General features: G+C 41.2%; 1 protein-coding gene across 1 annotated transcript in view; it reads right to left on the bottom strand.

Annotated features, from left to right (window-relative positions):
• Positions 1–201: 201 nt before the first annotated feature.
• Positions 202–18815, bottom strand: part of LOC124594616 (trypsin-1-like) — a 37580-nt gene continuing 18966 nt past the window's right edge. Inside the window, exons 4-6 of the mRNA XM_047132987.1 lie at positions 11006–11118; positions 4600–4796; positions 202–345 (exon numbers count right to left, since the gene is read on the bottom strand). Coding sequence (XP_046988943.1) covers positions 202–345; positions 4600–4796; positions 11006–11118 — 454 coding nt within the window. The remainder of the gene's footprint in view (positions 346–4599; positions 4797–11005; positions 11119–18815) is intronic.

Genomic DNA, 18815 nt, shown 5'->3' with positions numbered 1-18815 from the left:
AGCACAGTAAAAATGAGAAATGAAGATACGTTAAAAAAGACTAGGCAGGGTAACACGTCTGTGAAAGAACCTCACGGGAAGAAGGAACAAGTCCGTGGGAGATTTAGTAGTTTCAAGCCATGGTTAAGAGATTATCAAAGGATAGTAAAAGGCAGAGGTCAGTATAAAACTAGCCTAGAGAGTTCAAAAAATAACGCAATTTTAAATATTTTCATTAACAAAGTCGAGGAAAGCAGACACCCTGGTGTGCATGGTGGGGCCTCCCTCCCTGCCACACGGGGTGATGACCCACGACGCCACACCAATCAGCGTGCCGTTTTGCGCAAGTGGACCGCCAGAGTCACCCTGGAAAAAAAAGTAAAAGTATGCAGGAAACATAGAAGCAAGCAGCAACAATGTACGGGGTAAGCCAGACGTCCGTAACCATTTGAAAATCCACTAATTCTCGGAGTAATGAAGGTAGAGAGATAAACATTGACACACACACACTTGACATGACATTGGGTTTTGTTGAGTCCAAAAACTGGCCAACTGGAGGTCAACACGTCTGTGACGCCGAGGGTCCGTCAGCGGCCACAGCTGAAGAATTCAGGCTACCGAAAATCCTAGAAATGTCGTGGAAACCCCACTTCATGACGAGAAGGTCATGGTGTGGTGTGGATTTGTCACATGAATCGTGTTGGGACTCTGTTTCTTCGAGGAAATGTATGGTGCTGCTTTTTAAACTGCGAGCGTGAAGGTTTCGATGTATGCCGATATGTTACAGATTCGCATTATCCATAGCCTGGCTGACGAACACACGCTGAGAGGTACAACTTTTATACAGGATGACACTCCATCCGATATTGCAATACGTGTCAAAGATCTCTTGCCCTCATACTGGAGCGCCAATTCCGTCAAGCTTTCCCTCCCAGGACCTCAGACCTCAGTCGGTGTGATTACTGACTGCGATATTTCTGAAGCTGGAAGTTTACCGCTATCGTCCGACATCTTTTCGATGCTAAAAGACAACATCCGACAGCAGTTTCTCACCATACCTACTGATATGGTGTCAAGTGCTCTTTACAATTTTGTCCCTCGACTACAAGTGTTGTTGATGAATGGTGACCGACATGTTGAGCAATTGTTATAAAGAACATGGTGTTAGTTAAAAATCAATTGTTATGCTAATTTTTGCATTTGTATTATATGAAGCGCCATCTGTTGGTCATTTTGTGCACTTTCTTTTTGTTTCAGTAATATACCATGTGATTTCAAGCACGTGTGTCACTTTTTACCTCTCTACCTACATAATTCCGTGTAGGACAGAATTTTCAAAGGTTAACGGAGTTTTGGGTCACACCATAGTACAAAGGAAACTCAACAGGAAACATTAAGATACTACTTCTAAAAACGTGAAGTGTGCAAGACGTAACAATAAACAACTACAGTTGTTTTATTTTGTAATGTATTACAGCCATTCTTATGCCACCTTGTCAGATACGAAACACTGAAATATAACCACTCTGAGTAAAGTTTATATCTAGAAAACTCCAATTTTAAGTATTCTGAAAGCAGATCAAATGCATTTGGTTATAGGAAGAAGCAAAGCAGTTATCTTTATTTTGCCAGCTTCTTACTTGTCTATGGAACATTTGTTAGTAGCTACTTTGCCAGAACGTACAAAGAAAAGTATGTACATGCAAAATGTTACATGTAGGTAAAAGTAAAGTCTCTGGTGCAAATATGCTGAAATAATAAGCAACCAGCTGCATAAAGAAATTTTATTTCTTTACCGGTTTCGGGCACTCAGTGCCCTTCTCCGGAAGGTTATGCCTGGCGCATTATTTGCAAGTGTCAGTAATAAACTGCATACAGCAAAATGACATCGTCTTAAAACATATATGCAGGAGCAATAAGCAGTACAATACTGAATCCATTAATACAATAAGAGCTCTTAGACGCCCACATGTAGGTCACAGTGCCTGCATAAAACTGGTGCAAGCCTGCTACCGGTAGGTTGACCAGGCCACATGCGAAATGCAGCCCTTCTACAAGGCAACTAGATGGGCGAGAGTGGCCAGTCCCTCGTTCTTGTCGCCTTTTACCCCTGCAAAAAGTTCCTGGCATTCAATTGAGCAGCTGGCTGTGTGGACCTGGGGCCGTCAATGGAGGCACTAGAATAAAAAAAATCCCCGCACCCAGCCGGGATCGACCCGGGACCTTCAGTGCCATTGTCTGCCTGCTACACCAAGTCGTTTACAACATGAAACACGCAAGGAGACGTTATATTCGTGGTAGAATAATTGCGCCAATATTTCGTAATTTAGTGGAAAAATTTGTGCCTCCCCATTAAATCATCAGCTACATCAGTCCGCACTATATGCTTTATTCTGCCATCTTGTCTAGTATTGTTTCACAGACGACAAATTCTTATCCAATCTCCTACTTCTTTTTGTTTTAAGTGCTCTTTTCTTAAACGAGATGTAACCGCAGTTTTGGATACTCTTTTTGACTGTTCGTCGTCAGCTGTGGCGCGGATGCTGTGATATGATAACATTCTATTCTACCAGAGGCAGTCAAATGAACACCTTGAAAGTATGATTAAAAACTGACATTACACGTCACTGTTCTGTGAGTCCCTACAGGCGTCAGAGTACTACAGACAAGCGAAACGCGGCAACAGTACCAGTTCAAAATGTCTGCCCCATTTGCGACGTACATCAAGGAAGAACAGCGTTTCGTCATACGTTTTCTCAGCACTGAAGGTACGAATCCCGAATCCTACTGAAATACACCGGACAAGGAAAATCAGTGTGGTAACACATGTCTATCACTGCAGCAAGTGTACGAGTGGAGTATAAAGTTTAGAAATGGCGTGACAACTGTGACAGAAGTGCAGCACACAGGTCAGTTACACCACGTTGAGCCACGAAAATCTACTGCAGCAGTTGAACCCAGTGTGGTGATAATCGTCACTTGACGGTGGATGGAATTGCCGCAGATTTGAACGTTAGTCACGGCTCAGCACATCACATCATCCAGGAAGTGTTTAAGATTCGCAAAGTGTCTGCAAGATGGGTGTGACGGAAGCTCACTCTGGAACTGAAAGAGCGACTACTGTAGGCAATCATAGACTATCACAAGTAACCCGTCGACTATCGTAGCTTTCCTACAAGCGTTGGGTAGTTAAGATTACAACTGCATTACCTACACGTTCAGCGTGTTGCATACATATCGGGCGATATTCCGATTGTTTTGTTGGCATATGTGACCAGTGTCTTAATAGCTTCCCCTAGAAATCGGAAGCGGTAAACCGTCTAGAAACTGCGTGAGGATATATAAAGGGCTGCGTAACCGCCGAAATATTTTTGTTCTTCATAGATATTCTCCTGTCCAGTACTTAAAAATAAACATTAGTATTAGTAAAATTGAAATTTTCAACATTTAATTTAGATTTTAATCAAAAAATTGTTGATTTGTAATGTGAAACAGTGGAATGCTGCACTAAAAACAAAGAAAAACAATATAGATTCATCATATAACGCTGTAGCACTATAGCGCTAGAAAACGCAATTTACTGAAAAAAGAAAGAAACAAACAAACATCGCTTCAATACTTCGTCAAACTCGTATAAAACATGTTTCTGGCATTCAAAATAACTTTCGCAAATATCAATAATAACAGCGAATTCTTGCCTTTGATCATGATGAAGAACGTTCAAGTGAAAAAAAAAAAGCATTTATACTCATATTATACTGTCTTATATTTGTGCACGTAAAATGTACTTTCATCAGAAGTGATTGCTTTGGTTAAGACAAGCGCAGAAGTTCCGCGATAAATTAATTTTTACAACTTATAAACACATTTCGTATTTAATTAGGATACAGAATAAACAATGGTCCAACACTGAACGATGTGCGGTTTTAATATCGCGGAAAACAAGCAAAAGACAACGAGAAGTCATCGGCTCCCAGTTTCTCTCTTCATTTATGTTTTTTACCCCACCAATGTTACGATTATTACCGGCAACCCTACTATTTCCTACGTCATTTATGTATCGTACCAAAACGAGTAAACAATAATTTTGGTACAGTGCAACTCTAAGTGACGTGTTGACGTCTATGAAAAGCCTTGGCGCATTGCAGCGGAAGGTAATTGTACCGAATTGCTTCCAGATGTATGGGTCAGCTAGAAAGGTGATGTGAGGAAAGATATTTCATTCCGTTGAAAAGTTGCAGCAGGCGGTGCACGAGTGGCTTTGTCATGAGCAGGAGAATTGCTTTTCATGGGAATCCACGCACTACGTACGCGCTGGAGGAAGCGTGTTGTACGACAATAATACTCTTGTGTTTCACTTTTGGTCCGTAAGATAAATAAAAAAATTATTTTAAGGTTTTCATTCGAGTCACCCCAGTATTTAGCCGTTTTTTTTAATATATAGAGCAACAATGACGAAAAACATATCATTACCTAATGTTTTTGATTGATTCAACGAGGTGCTAGTCACAAGCCATGAAACAAAACAGACAGTACCAAGTCTGTCCTAACCCTCACACCCTCGTTTTCAGTTTTCCGTCTTTCCATCATGACTGATCGGTAGTCGAACAAGGTACTTACGTTGCAGAGACTAATTCCTCCTGTGACTGGTCCTGTGCAGATCATGGTGTCAGTCAGCGGGTTTTCGGAAACGAAGTTGTCCACCAGCTGCCGACAAGTCGCTTCATCGATAACGACGACATCAACAGTCTGCAGGATATCTGGTTGGCTGCTATCCTCTGTAACTCCCCAGCCTGACGCAACAGCCGATGATCCAGCTGCGGAAGACAATTCTCTTAGTCCTCATGTTATTCAGGTGCAGAGGGCCAGCACATTTCTATGTGAAATAGAGCCTATTTTTAGATGGGAGGTCTTTTTGAGTGCAGACATGTTTGTGCTGCTTCTGAATTTTGAAAAGGCTCTGTCATGTTTAGAGACCAATAACTGACACGTAAAACACATTTTTATGGAATTTCTAAAGGCATTGTTTAACAGAAATAGACCACCACCTGTAACACTTGTAATAAAAATAAGATGGTGGAGCTAATATGTTCGATGTTGGATTAAGTTGGTGTTTACATACATTCCTCCACAAAAACTGGAAGATCTTCTTTTTCTTACTGACATGTTTATATGCAAATAATATTTTTAAAGCTCAGTGTTACAAGATGTCTTATCTCTGATGCTGCAGCGATTATGTTAAGTGCCAATGAGCTAAGGAAAGGAATGGTTAGGGATTTAGAATGGAAAGATGGAGAGAGGTCATTACAAGGAAGCAAAGTATCTACGAACACGTAAACCATAAAACCATGAAACTAGTGGAAATAGCTAATGTAATTTTCTGTTTTAAAGAGGATGGCAGCTTGGTTTGAAAACTAAACAGGACGAGACTATGGAACATAAAGAATAAACAGAGCATCCACATTGACACATCCGAGTTCTCTAAAGAATGTATAGGACTGCATTCATTGTAGGGGTATGGATAATAAATCAAAATGGCTTAAGGACTATGCCGAGGATAGGGCAAACTCTTCACTCCTTTCAATTCACGCATTTAAAAGAGTGAAAGGAAGGGATAAAAGCTGGAATAAAGATACGTGAGCTGTACTGGTAAACGTTCTTTTATATACTGTATGTACCATTGGCGTGTAAGCTACTGCTGCGATATACAGTTCCATCAATGTAGAATTCTTCTACTATTCACTTGCGGTGTTAACCAGACTCTTATTCGTAACACAACACTGCACAACACAATTAAAGGATCAGTTTTTCTAAAAGCCGTAATTGTCTCCCATTGTGACGTAGAAGGTTGAAATTTGGCTCAAAGCTGCCTACGGCATTCATTTGTAACGTCGCAAAAGCGTGGCATACTGGGACGTCACTTTCGAGCTCGGAGACGCTTCGAACAGCAAAGTTTCGACATCAGAGGAAAAAAGGACAGAGCTCGAAAGTTAATTTGAGATGTAAGATAGGTTAACGATGGAACATTGGTACCAAATTTCCCCAAAATCCTTCCCAAAGCCACCGCGAACGTGTCGCACATTACAGCCCCTCATACCCACATTTCACAGCTTCTTTTCTAGCCTCTATGATGGAATTCAAAACTGAAACTCCCAGCGTTGGAATCAGCCGGTTTTCTAATGGGTGGTCGAGGAAAACGTGTCAGACATGAAGAAGAAATAATGATGTCTTCAGTGGGCCAACAGGTAAATGGTAATGCCCAGAAAGATTCTTTGTATAAGGCTAAGATATTAAATTTGATTGCAACAAACAAATATAAAAGTGCGTCATCTGGTACAGGCAAAAGGTAACAAAGACGACTGAATATGAAATTGTCAGCTTCTGGAAAATGGTAAAGCAGGGGTGGATAGAGAAGAATTAGTGTAAGGTTTTAGATGTCACATATAGAAAATTAAAGGAACCTGTTGAGGGAAGAGAAGCAGTTGTATGAAAACTAAACATTCGGATAGGATGATAATATTATTGGAAGAACCTAATATGGGAATGAATATATAGGGAAGCTATATTAAAGAAAGAAATTTGATGACAGTATTGTGGAAGAAAGAAAGAGGAAAGATGAAACTGGGATGTTGTATAATATACTGCGAGCAGAATTAGATAACGCCCTTCGAGACCCATGGTTGCTGGAGTGGGCCAGATTTCTACAGAATTTTTAATATAATAGGGAGAGCCAGCAAGAACAAAACTGTTCCACTTGGTATGTGGGATATATGTGGCATAGTAAATACCCTCAGACATTAAGGAGTATAGTAATCCAATACTAAAGAAGCCAGGTTTTGAGAGGTGTATTATCGAATTATCACTACAATAAGCTGTTGCAAAATATTGCGTAGGAATAGCTATGGTTGAATGGAATGACTGTTAGATGCCGTCCTGAGATGTTCTTGAAGCAATGCGGATCATACACGGATTCTTAGAGGATACATTGAAGAAAAGCATTCCCACGACTATACAATTTGTAGAGTTTGAAAAAAGCTTTAGAAAATGTTGACAGTGAAATATCTTCGTAATTCTGAAGTTAACACTGATAAAATACAAGAAATGAAAATTTAACTACAAATTGGGAGAATCTAGACTGTAGCTCCAAGAGCCAACTCGGCGGTTCTGGCTAAATTGGAAAAAAGGAAAGATCTGACGTTCTAGCCACAGAACACAGAAGGGCCAATAGAACACGAACACCAGCCGTCAGCGAATAGCGTCATTTGGACTCGTTGTCGGGGGCAGGTGGGGGGGGGGGGGGGGCGTTTGGTCAGCAAACCGTTCTCCCGGCTGCTATCGGGTTGGCAGACCTGGCGGGAGCTCCTTCTACTAGGGATCATCTGAAGGAGTGTAGCCGTGGTCTATTTATATGCAGTGGGCAAGTAACAAAAAATCAAAAAGAAAGTTCAGTGAGCATAAATGAAACATTAAGATTCGTCAATGTCATTGAAATTTTGTCTGAGATGAGAAAGGACTTGAAATATTACTTGAAGAGAATGGGCAATGGAAATATGAATGACAGTTTTGTTATTATAATTGAATACAACTGGAACAAGTTTTCATAAAGTTGCAATACATAGCTGGTTCATGCTATGAATATTATATGAGACAGTAAAATACGCATTATGCTGTGATAAAATGACATTTTTGTTGACATAATGAACACGAATAAATTGAAATGTGTCCTCGGAGTCTTTCGCGACAGCATGTATGAATAAAACGTTCTCGGTTTTCCAGCCGCGTAAGTTCCAAGAAAATCCTCGAGCTTTCGATGACCATCTCCGCCATCGCAGTCCGGAGTTCACTGAGCGCGCGCGCGTAAGTCGATCCGGGCAGCTAGCAGAGCTATTGCCCGTGGCAGCAGCGCTAACGTCAGGTGGCGCCATGGGCAGGCGCCACGTTTTAAACTGCCGCTCCCCGTCGCGCATCTGTCTCTGCCTTCCTTCGATTCCAACGTCTGCCCCCGTGCCCTGCTGAGTGTGTATCCTTTGTCTCTGTTGAAACTGTTGTTGTTTAAGCGACCCTCGGCCGCTTCCTTTATAACGGAGTCCCAATATGTAGATGCATGAGCCAACACTTTTGTATTTTCGAACTGTATTTTACGTCCGTTGTCTAGGCATTTCTCTGCTATGATAGACTTGTCAAGCTTCCTTTGTTTTGTATGGCGCTTGTGCTCAGTACAACGCTCCGCAACGGTGTGAACTGTTTGTCCGATATACACACTGCCACATTCACATAGTGCACCATACACACCGGACACTCGAAGAGCAATGTCGTCTTTAACAGGGAGCAACGTATCTCGTATCTTGGAGGCGGGCCGGAACACTGGTCTTAGCCCATGCTTCTGGAACAGACGTCCTAACTTACTGTTGGTTGCTCCACAGGATGGCAGGAATACAGTCCGTTTCGCCCTCTACTGATTCACCAAGTGTCTTTCGTCGGCGGCCCTTGAAAGAATATGCGATGTCTCTTTTGCTGTATCCATTTTCCCCGAAAACACGCTTTAAGTTCTGCAATTCAGACTATAGGTGCTCGTCGTCAGAGATAAAATGTGAGTACTGGAATTCTCCAGACAGACAGAAGACTATATGATTAATTGAATATATTTTCAGATAGGGAACTTTGTTTTATTGGCAATACTCATTGCTTTATTATGAGAAATGTAATAACGAGTTACACGTGCAATTTCGAATCAGAGCTGTTGATGCGTTTGGTGTTTTGCACAGGTATTGTATATCACTTTATTCAAACTGAGTCCACGGTTCAATTTTACTATGTATTGGCACTTATGGCGCTGTCAGGTGGGCCTGACTAGATCCTCTTTCTATAAAACGGATAACCAAAAGTAAAATCAGTATCTATGACACACAGAAAGATTCTCGTGCAATATATATCGTGTGCGGCCAGTCCTAGTCGAGATGAAATATAATGCCCAGTTGTTGTCAATCCAAGACGGAAACTCTGGCCCGATAACTTATTTTGGATATAAATAATACTTTGTGAGTCGTCAAGAAGTATTTGTGGATTACTCATGCTCTGAAAATGGGCAGCAGTCAAACCCACAAATGCGTATTCTATTTTGGATAGGACAGACACTAATTGTCGCCACATTCAAAACACAGAGTAGGAAGGATTGGAGAAACTACAGGGGAGTCAAACTGATACCATACCATGCCCACGTATATGATTAGATCCTGGAGGTCAGGATTCGAACAAACGTCGAGAACAAATCGAGATAGGGACTGCGTAGTGTCAGATCTCGGAGCTCAACTATTGACCTCATATTTGCTGTGAGGCAGCTGCAGGAGCACCACTACGAATTTGGTGAAGATCTTGTGATGGTATTTCTGAATATAGAAACAACATTTGATAGCGCCTATAAAAAGGTCTGGAAGCACTATAAAATAAAGGAGTGGAAAAAAAGACAACAAGCAGAGTGCAGCAGATGTACTATGGAAGACTCAGTTGTGTGAAAGCGGAAAATGTGAGCATAGATTGGCTCCAGCAAAGAAGTGGTTTGACACAGCGCAGTGCATTCTCGCCTCTTCTCTTCAATGTGGTTTTAGATGTTCACAGGTAACTCGATGAGTTGGGGAAACAGGGAGGAGGAGATTCAGGAATAGCTGGATAATAGGGAAGAAACTGTGAAACATTATAGAATGAAATTTAATGTAAACTAATGTGAGACCCTGGTTACAACTAGAAAGAAAGATAGACTAAGCAACGGAATAAGGACTGGAGATGAATAATAGCAGAAGGTGGAAAGTATCATGCACTGGGGAACCGTGTCAGAGGAAAATGGAAGAAATGAGAAAGAGATCAATGAGCGTGACTGAGAGGCAAAAGCATTACTGCGAAGTGGTAGAGCCTAGTTTGTAACAAAGACGCCCCACAAAGAAGGGCAGAAGTAGTGTATAGAAGTTACTACATTCCAATACTGACCTATACATCTGAAACATAAGTAATGAAGAAAAGAGATACGAGTTCATGAGAAGTAGGACAGCAGTAGCTAGGACAGATATGATGAGGAATGAAAGCGGAAATAGTGAAAGAGGAACCCTGAGAGCAGAATAGAAGCATCAAGGCTAAGATCGTATGGGCACTTAAAGAGGACAGAAAACAAGAGGATTCCCAAGTAGATACACAAAACAGAGATTTGATGGAAACTACCAAGAGGAAGACCAAGGGATAGATGGCTGAAATGTGTCGAGGTGTATGTTGAAAAACGAGGTGAGGACTGGACAAGAGTGAATACATAAAGATGGTGGAGAAAACAGGACTAGATGGTGACCCAGCCTGGGACTGGAAACTTTTCAAAATGATGATAAGGATACAGATCGAACAGTTGTCACTTTTACTGTTATATCATAATCCTAACTTTATACACAGTTTTAACTGAAGCTACAGACATCAAATATTTCTTAGCACGGGCCACTGAATTATTAATGCTGGCTAGTCATCAGCTGAAAGCATCGTGTCAGGGGTTATTCGGTGATTAATTATTTTGATATCAAGACATTCCAACTTGTAACCTGAGCAAAACTGAGGGAGTTTGTACTTAAAAACGTTTTACACATATGCATCTAAAATCTTGTGGAAGCAAAGCTTCGTCACATTCCACTTGAACTACTTCTCCAACTCGGTGTTTCGCCACCTTTACACGAATAATCTTCAGATATCTTCTGGTGTCCTTGTGTGGCTGAACACTTGCAAGAGCCTAATCACCCAGAAGATTTTATCTTCAATGGCAACGGTCATTAAAGCCAGCAAACGCATTGTGACATATTTTGCACTGATACTATAAAGTTATTAGAAATTCTACATCCATGTAAATAGCAGCTTCCTCTGATAGTCCTCAAGTACCTAAAAATTTATTTCTGTTAGTGTATTTCCAGTTTATATTTTCTTGAATAATTGTGTGCTTTACTTACAAACGGTTCAGTTACGAGGTGTAATAGTGCCGTATATTTACCGGTTGAGAACATACCTGTGGGGATGACTCCGCCGTTGGGCAGGCTAATGGGCTGCACGTAAGAGTTGAACGTGAAGGCAGTCCTCAGTCTGAAGACGGCGATGTCGTTGGGGTTCACGTTATTACCACTGTAGAAGAAAGCTTGTTACAGAGCTACATATTGGCACAACAAAACAGAAGATGAACAATAAAGGAGAGGATAATGAATTAATAAACAAATTTATTTGTGTAAAATTTATGATGTCAACTAACTGACACAGAAAGGTAGGGCTCGATAACTGTCCCGTGATCCTCATAGCCATAAAATGACTAAAGTGATCAAAATTCATGCACATGTTTTATTTAATTCCTCCTTTCCTCTTCATTTTTTATCCTGGCATAGGAAATATAAGCAATATCTACATCTGCATCTACATCCATACTCCGCAAGGCACCTGACGGTGTGTGGCGGAGGGTACCCTGAGTGCCTCTATCGGTTCTCCCTTCTATTCCAGTCTAGTATTGTTCGTGGAAAGAAGGATTGTCTGTATGCTTCTGTGTGGGCTCTAATCTCTCTGATTTTATCCCCATGGTCTCTTCGCGAGTTATACGTAGGAGGGAGCAATATACTGCTGGACTCTTCGGTGAAGGTATGTTCTCGAAACTTTAACAAAAGCCCGAACCGAGCTACTGAGCGTCTCTCCTGCAGAGTCTTCCACTGGAGTTTATCTGTCATCTCCGTAACGCTTTCGCGATTACTAAATGATCCTGTAACGAAGCGCGCTGCTCTCCGTTGGATCTCCTCTATCTCTTCTATCAACCCTATCTGGTACGGATTCCACACGGCTGAGCAGTATTCAAGCAGTGGGCAAACAAGCGCACTGTAACCTACTTCCTTTGTCTTTGGATTGCATTTCCTTAGGATTCTTCCAGTGAATCTCAGTCTGGCATCTGCTTTACCGACGATCAACTTTATATGATCATTCCATTTTAAATCACTCCTAATGCGTACTCCCAGATAATTTATGGAATTAAATGCTTCCAGTTGCTGACCTGCTATTTTGTAGCTAAATAATAAGGGATCTGTCTTTCTATGTATTCGCAGCACATTACACTTGTCTACATTGAGATTCAATTGCCATTCCCTGCACCATGCGTCAATTCGCTGCAGATCCTCCTGCATTTCAGTACAATTTTCCATTGTTACAACCTCTCGATACACCACAGCATCATCTGCAAAAAACCTCAGTGAACTTCCGATGTCATCCACCAGGTCATTTATGTATATTGTGAACAGCAACGGTTCCATGACATTCCCCTGTGGCACACCTGAAATCACTCTTACTGCGGAAGACTTCTCTCCATTGAGAATGACATGCTGCGTTCTGTTATCTAGGAACTCCTCAATCCAATCACACAATTGGTCTGATAGTCCATATGCTCTTACTTTGTTCATTAAACGACTGTGCACGAATAATCTTCAGATATTTTCTGGTGTCCTTGTGTGGCTTCTCGTGTAAATTAAGAAATACTTTTGTGCAATAGAAACGTTTATTTTGCCCTTTTGGAAATTTGATACGAGATGACGTGGACATTTGTCTACCGCTATCCCAGAGGAAAGTACAAAATTAATTTATATGCCATGCAAAAACGTCCCTTATCGCAGTTGAGGCAGGTCAGACGGCTCAGTGCGTAACGAACTTGCACATGAGCATATCAGTTGTCTGTTAAACGCGGTTCAAAGATGTACTGAAATAAACAAATCGTTTTCTCCCTCACCTAATGTGGAGGGGTCGACAGAATATCGGTGCAGCCATCATGCGGAGCATGAAGATTCAAATCTCACACTCCTTGAGTTATTCTGTTATCATTCATACATCTCATCTGGCCATACCATTCGACATGTTTTCCTTTGTGCCCACTATTCCAGTGCTGAATCTATTTTTATAGCTCGATTGATGTCTTAAAACCTTACTCTATTCATTATTCTGGTTTTACAACACCTTTTTCGGCACATCATTTCGTTTGCTGGAGCCCTTCCCTCAGTATCTTTGTTAAGTGGTGCCCTCACATATATCCCAAACGACACAGTGTTTTCTGCAAAACGCCTACGCAGCCCTTATCGTTGCTTTGAAAATACTGATATTTCATGACACTGGACGTAGCTGCGTAGTTGTCTAGTCACGACCTTTCCTATAATCTTTAGTTCTGTATATCTTGAATATTCCTCCCCTCCGCTGTCAGACTAAGTACTTACATTAGGTGGTATGCTCAATAACTACGTAATTGGTTTTTAAGCCAAGCCCTTTCACCTATATAATCATAGACTGCGTCTTTCCATCTTTATACCCCAATTCGCGCTTTCTTCCGCTAATTTTCCAAATATACAACTTACGTGTTGTACGTCATTTTTGGAACACAACCTACGACCAGCTTAGAGACAGAAATGATGACACTTTCTGCAAGACCAGACCATTATTTTGCAGGACAATGCTCAAGCACGTACAGAGCAAACTGTTACTGATTTGTTTGACTAATTGGTATGCTAACTGCTATACCACCTACTGCACTATTCTGACATAAGCCCTCGCAAGTTCAACTCCATTTCTAAACTGAAGAAAACACATCAGGGCATTCGCTTTAGAACTGCTACAAATTTGTCGGGCAATAGACCGCGCCGCTCGACCTGTCAACACAACTGACACTGCTAAGAGCATCCTACGACTTCCACATCGTTGGCAACTGGTTATACACAACGCTGGTGACTACTATGAACGTCAGTAAAACTTTGAAACACGTATCTAATTTGTACGAGCTGTAAATAAATAGTTGCTAATATTAAAGTTCCAACCCTGGTATCATGGGTATAATAAATAAAGCAGATGAGCTATAGTGTGTTAAGTGTCAGTATGTATGGGTGCAATTTAGCACTTTGCACGTGCAGAGCTAGCATGGTGAGAGGAGGAGCTGCCATTTACACAGAAAAGGGTATAAATACAAAACTGTAGAAGTAAGCAAGTTTTGTATCGATCTGCACTTTGAAGTTTGTTCTTGTGAACTACAGTTAGTTAATGTAGTGCAGAATAGTGTATGGATAGGTCCCTATTAGGAGATTGGGGGCTATTCATAAAAAGTTTGATTCCCTATTATGCTGTCTGTCAGACAAATAGAAGTTATTAACGGTGACTTTAATGTTAAATTTCTAATGAATTCTGCTCGAAAAGTGAACTAGAAGTGTTATTAATGACATACAACTCAGAATCAGTGATCAACTTCCCTACATGTATATCTCAAGGCAGTAGCACTTTAATACATAATGTATTTGTGTAGCATGAGGATGTAAAACTAGCACAAGCTTTCCCTGTGACAAATATATTATCAATCCATGATGCACAATTGAGTACTTGACAAAACATAGCAGGGTGTACAGGTCAGAAACCATTAATTAAATTGTAAGTCTGGTCAAACTGGTATCTATAGAGCACTCCAGAGAAAGTTTAAGAAATGTTAATTGGGGAGATGTATATAATAGGCCAAATGATAATGATAAATGCAATATTTTTCTTGATGATTTTATATCCTGTTTTGAACACTCTTTCCCCAAAATAATTACTAAATTTAACACCAAACGGTTTTCAAAGAAATCTTGTATTACTACAGGTATTAAAGTGAATTCAGAAGGAAAAAAAGAAAATTGTATGAGACAGCAAGAATTAGTAAATACCCAGAAGTAATTTTCCACTATAAAAATTTTTCTAACATTCTGAGTAAAGTTGTCAGAAAATCTAAAAATATATGTACTAGAGATGAAATTTACAACTTGGGCAATACAATCAGATCAATATGGAATGTTGTTAGAAGACAGACAGAAAAAGTAACCACTACGGTAGCTAGCATTACTGTCAAAGAGAATGAGACCAATTTAACCAAAAGTGCACAAGCAGGTAATGCATTTAACAACCATTTCTGAAGTGTAGGTGAAAAAATTGGTGAGAATAGTTCAATAGAAAAACGAAGCAGTATGTGGATGAGCCAATTTTGAGAAATCTTTGTCAGATTAATTTTCATTTAACAACCTCTTGTGAAATTATTAAAATCGTTAAATCTTTGAAAAATAAATGGTCTGTTCGAGTAGACGACACCTCTGACAAGACATTAATAGAATGTGGAGCAGCTACAGCTGATGTTCTGAGTCACATCTGTGATGCATCACTAACTCAAGATACTTTCCCAGACAGGTTAAAATATACCATTGTCAAGCCGCTCTACGGCATGTTCAAAAATCGTCATGTAAGTAATGTACTCATGAGTGGTTAGACATCTCATCAGTGATGGTATACTTAGTAAATCACAGTTTGGATTTCAAAAATGCTATTCTACTGAAACAGCAATATTCAGTTTCACTGCCCACATAATACACTCTTTAAATAGTAAAATGTGACCAATATTAATTTTCTGTGAGCTATCGAAAGCATTTGATTCTGTGAACCTTGACATTATGTAATAGCAATTACAATTCTGTGGTATAAATGGAACAGAATATGAGTGGTTTAAATCATATCTACAGAACAGGAAGCAAAAAGTTTCTTTATATGGGTTAAGTGATTTATGGAAGTTACCCACTTCATCTATCTGGAGTGAAATTACATTAGGTGTTCCACATGGTTCAACCATGGGTCCCCTTTTGTTCTCGATATACACTCCTGGAAATTGAAATAAGAACACCGTGAATTCATTGTCCCAGGAAGGGGAAACTTTATTGACACATTCCTGGGGTCAGATACATCACATGATCACACTGACAGAACCACAGGCACATAGACATAGGCAACAGAGCATGCACAATGTCGGCACTAGTACAGTGTATATCCACCTTTCGCAGCAATGCAGGCTGCTATTCTCCCATGGAGACGATCGTAGAGATGCTGGATGTAGTCCTGTGGAACGGCTTGCCATACCATTTCCACCTGGCACCTCAGTTGGACCAGCGTTCGTGCTGGACGTGCAGACCGCGTGAGACGACGATTCATCCAGTCCCAAACATGCTCAATGGGGGACAGATCCGGAGATCTTGCTGGCCAGGGTAGTTGACTTACACCTTCTAGAGCACGTTGGGTGGCACGGGATACATGCGGACGTGCATTGTCCTGTTGGAACAGCAAGTTCCCTTGCCGGTCTAGGAATGGTAGAACGATGGGTTCGATGACGGTTTGGATGTACCGTGCACTATTCAGTGTCCCCTCGACGATCACCAGTGGTGTACGGCCAGTGTATGAGATCGCTCCCCACACCATGATGCCGGGTGTTGGCCCTGTGTGCCTCGGTCGTATGCAGTCCTGATTGTGGCGCTCACCTGCACGGCGCCAAACACACATACGACCATCATTGGCACCAAGGCAGAAGCGACTCTCATCGCTGAAGACGACACGTCTCCATTCGTCCCTCCATTCACGCCTGTCGCGACACCACTGGAGGCGGGCTGCACGATGTTGGGGCGTGAGCGGAAGACGGCCTAACGGTGTGCGGGACCGTAGCCCAGCTTCATGGAGACGGTTGCGAATGGTCCTCGCCGATACCCCAGGAGCAACAGTGTCCCTAATTTGCTGGGAAGTAGCGGTGCGGTCCCCTACGGCACTGCGTAGGATCCTACAGTCTTGGCGTGCATCTGTGCGTCGCTGCGGTCCGGTCCCAGGTCGACGGGCACGTGCACCTTCCGCCGACCACTGGCGACAACATCGATGTACTGTGGAGACCTCACGCCCCACGTGTTGAGCAATTCGGCGGTACGTCCACCCGGCCTCCCGCATGCCCACTAAACGCCCTCGCTCAAAGTCCGTCAACTGCACATACGGTTCACGTCCACGCTGTCGCGGCATGCTACCAGTGTTAAAGACTGCGATGGAGCTCCGTATGCCACGGCAAACTGGCTGACACTGACGGCGGCGGTGCACAAATGCTGCGCAGCTAGCGCCATTCGACGGCCAACACCGCGGTTCCTGGTGTGTCCGCTGTGCCGTGCGTGTGATCATTGCTTGTACAGCCCTCTCGCAGTGTCCGGAGCAAGTATGGTGGGTCTGACACACCGGTGTCAATGTGTTCATTTTTCCATTTCCAGGAGTGTATATGAATGACCTCCCATCAAATCTGAAAAAAGAAGCCTAACTGGCACTGTTTGCTGATGATACAAGCGTAATTATTAATCCAGTAAGAGGAACTGCAATAGAAAATGATACAAATAATGTCGTTGGAAAAGTAATTGATTAGTTTTCTGTGAATAAGCTTGTTCTCAACTTTGAAAAAACACAGTACATCCAATTTTTTGCTGCAAGGTCTACAGTTACTTCAATAAATATAACACATCAACAGAAGTCAGTAGGCAGGGTATTGCTTACTAAGCTTTTGTGTGTACACATAGATGAGAATCTTAATTGGAAAATTTGTATTTTGGATTTCTTAAAGCGACTAGGTTCAGCTACTTTTTCCATCAGAATAATTGCTAATTTGAGGATATAGAAATTAGCAACCTAACATATGTTGCATACTTTCACACTCTGATGTCATACAGCTGTTTAGAAGATTAGGAGTTCTTGCAACAGCCTCACATTACCTTACTCAGTAATGAAATTTTTTCAACAACATGGACCAGTTTGAAAACAACAGTGACATTCATGATTTTAATACCAGAAGAAAGAAAGACTCGCACTATCCTCTACTTAACCTGTCTGTGGGACAGAAAGGGGTAAAATAAATTACTGTAAGACTATTCGATAAATAACCAGATGAAATAAAATGTCTGACGGACAGCAGTGATAGTTTCAAAAGTAAACTGAAATCATTTCTCCTTGACGGCTCCTTTTATACTATAGATGAATTCTTGAAAAGGGATAAATAAATCTGTAGGTGTAATGTGTACGTTTTGTGCCATTTGAGGTAATGTAGTAGAAAATAAAATTTTTATTAAAATATTTGATTCATTGGTGCATTTCTTATTCACTTGACATGTTCCACATCATAATGGTTACCATCAGATTGATCAGTGGAACACATAGCTAACCAACTAGCTGTCGACTCCAGTTTCTTCCTTCATGTTTTTCGGTAGGTCTTCTCTAACAGTGCCCCTCAATGTGCTGTTTGCACCTATCCACCCTCTCCTATGCATTCAACAGTGGAATTCCTTGCATTGAATTTCGCCGAAGGTTGTTTTGAGTTTTCTGTATTCTGGGACAGTACTTCTGACAATTATTTCATTTCCATTTTTTCACATTTTTTCTTGTAGCCATTTCGCCTGAGCTTTCATGCTCTTCATGTTGTTTCATTTCTAAGTGACATGTGTTTCTGCATTCCTAAATTTCCCTGGACATTTTCTTACTTCCTTCTTCTGCCGATCAAATTAAGTATTTCTTCTGTTATCCATTGTTTCTTCACAGTTATCTTCCTTTTACCTACATTTTTCTCTGCAACTTGTGCGGTTTTCGTATTTAGATATGACCATTCCTCTTCAACTGAACTCCCTACTGAGATGTTCACTATGGCAGTATCTATAGTCTCAGAAAAATGGAAACGTATCTCCTCATTCCTTAGTGCTTCTGGATCCCACTTATTGGTCATTCATTCTTTCTGCATAGTTTCCTTCAGCTTACTCTCCATCGTTAACAAATTGCAATCTGCGTCTATATCTGCTCATGGTTGCGATTTACAATCCAGTATCTGATTTCGAAAATTGTGCCTTACAATGATGTAATGTAACTTAGGTCTACTTGTATCTCCCTCTTCTCTTATGATTCCTGAACAGAGTATTCGCTATTATAATCAAAAATTTATCGAGTACTCAGTCTTTATCCTCTCA

The sequence above is a fragment of the Schistocerca americana genome, chromosome 2 (assembly GCF_021461395.2).
Source record: "Schistocerca americana isolate TAMUIC-IGC-003095 chromosome 2, iqSchAmer2.1, whole genome shotgun sequence".
In the NCBI taxonomy this organism is placed as follows: domain Eukaryota; kingdom Metazoa; phylum Arthropoda; class Insecta; order Orthoptera; family Acrididae; genus Schistocerca; species Schistocerca americana.
Note: the sequence above shows the minus strand (reverse complement) of the source record. Positions and strands in the feature narration are given on the sequence as shown.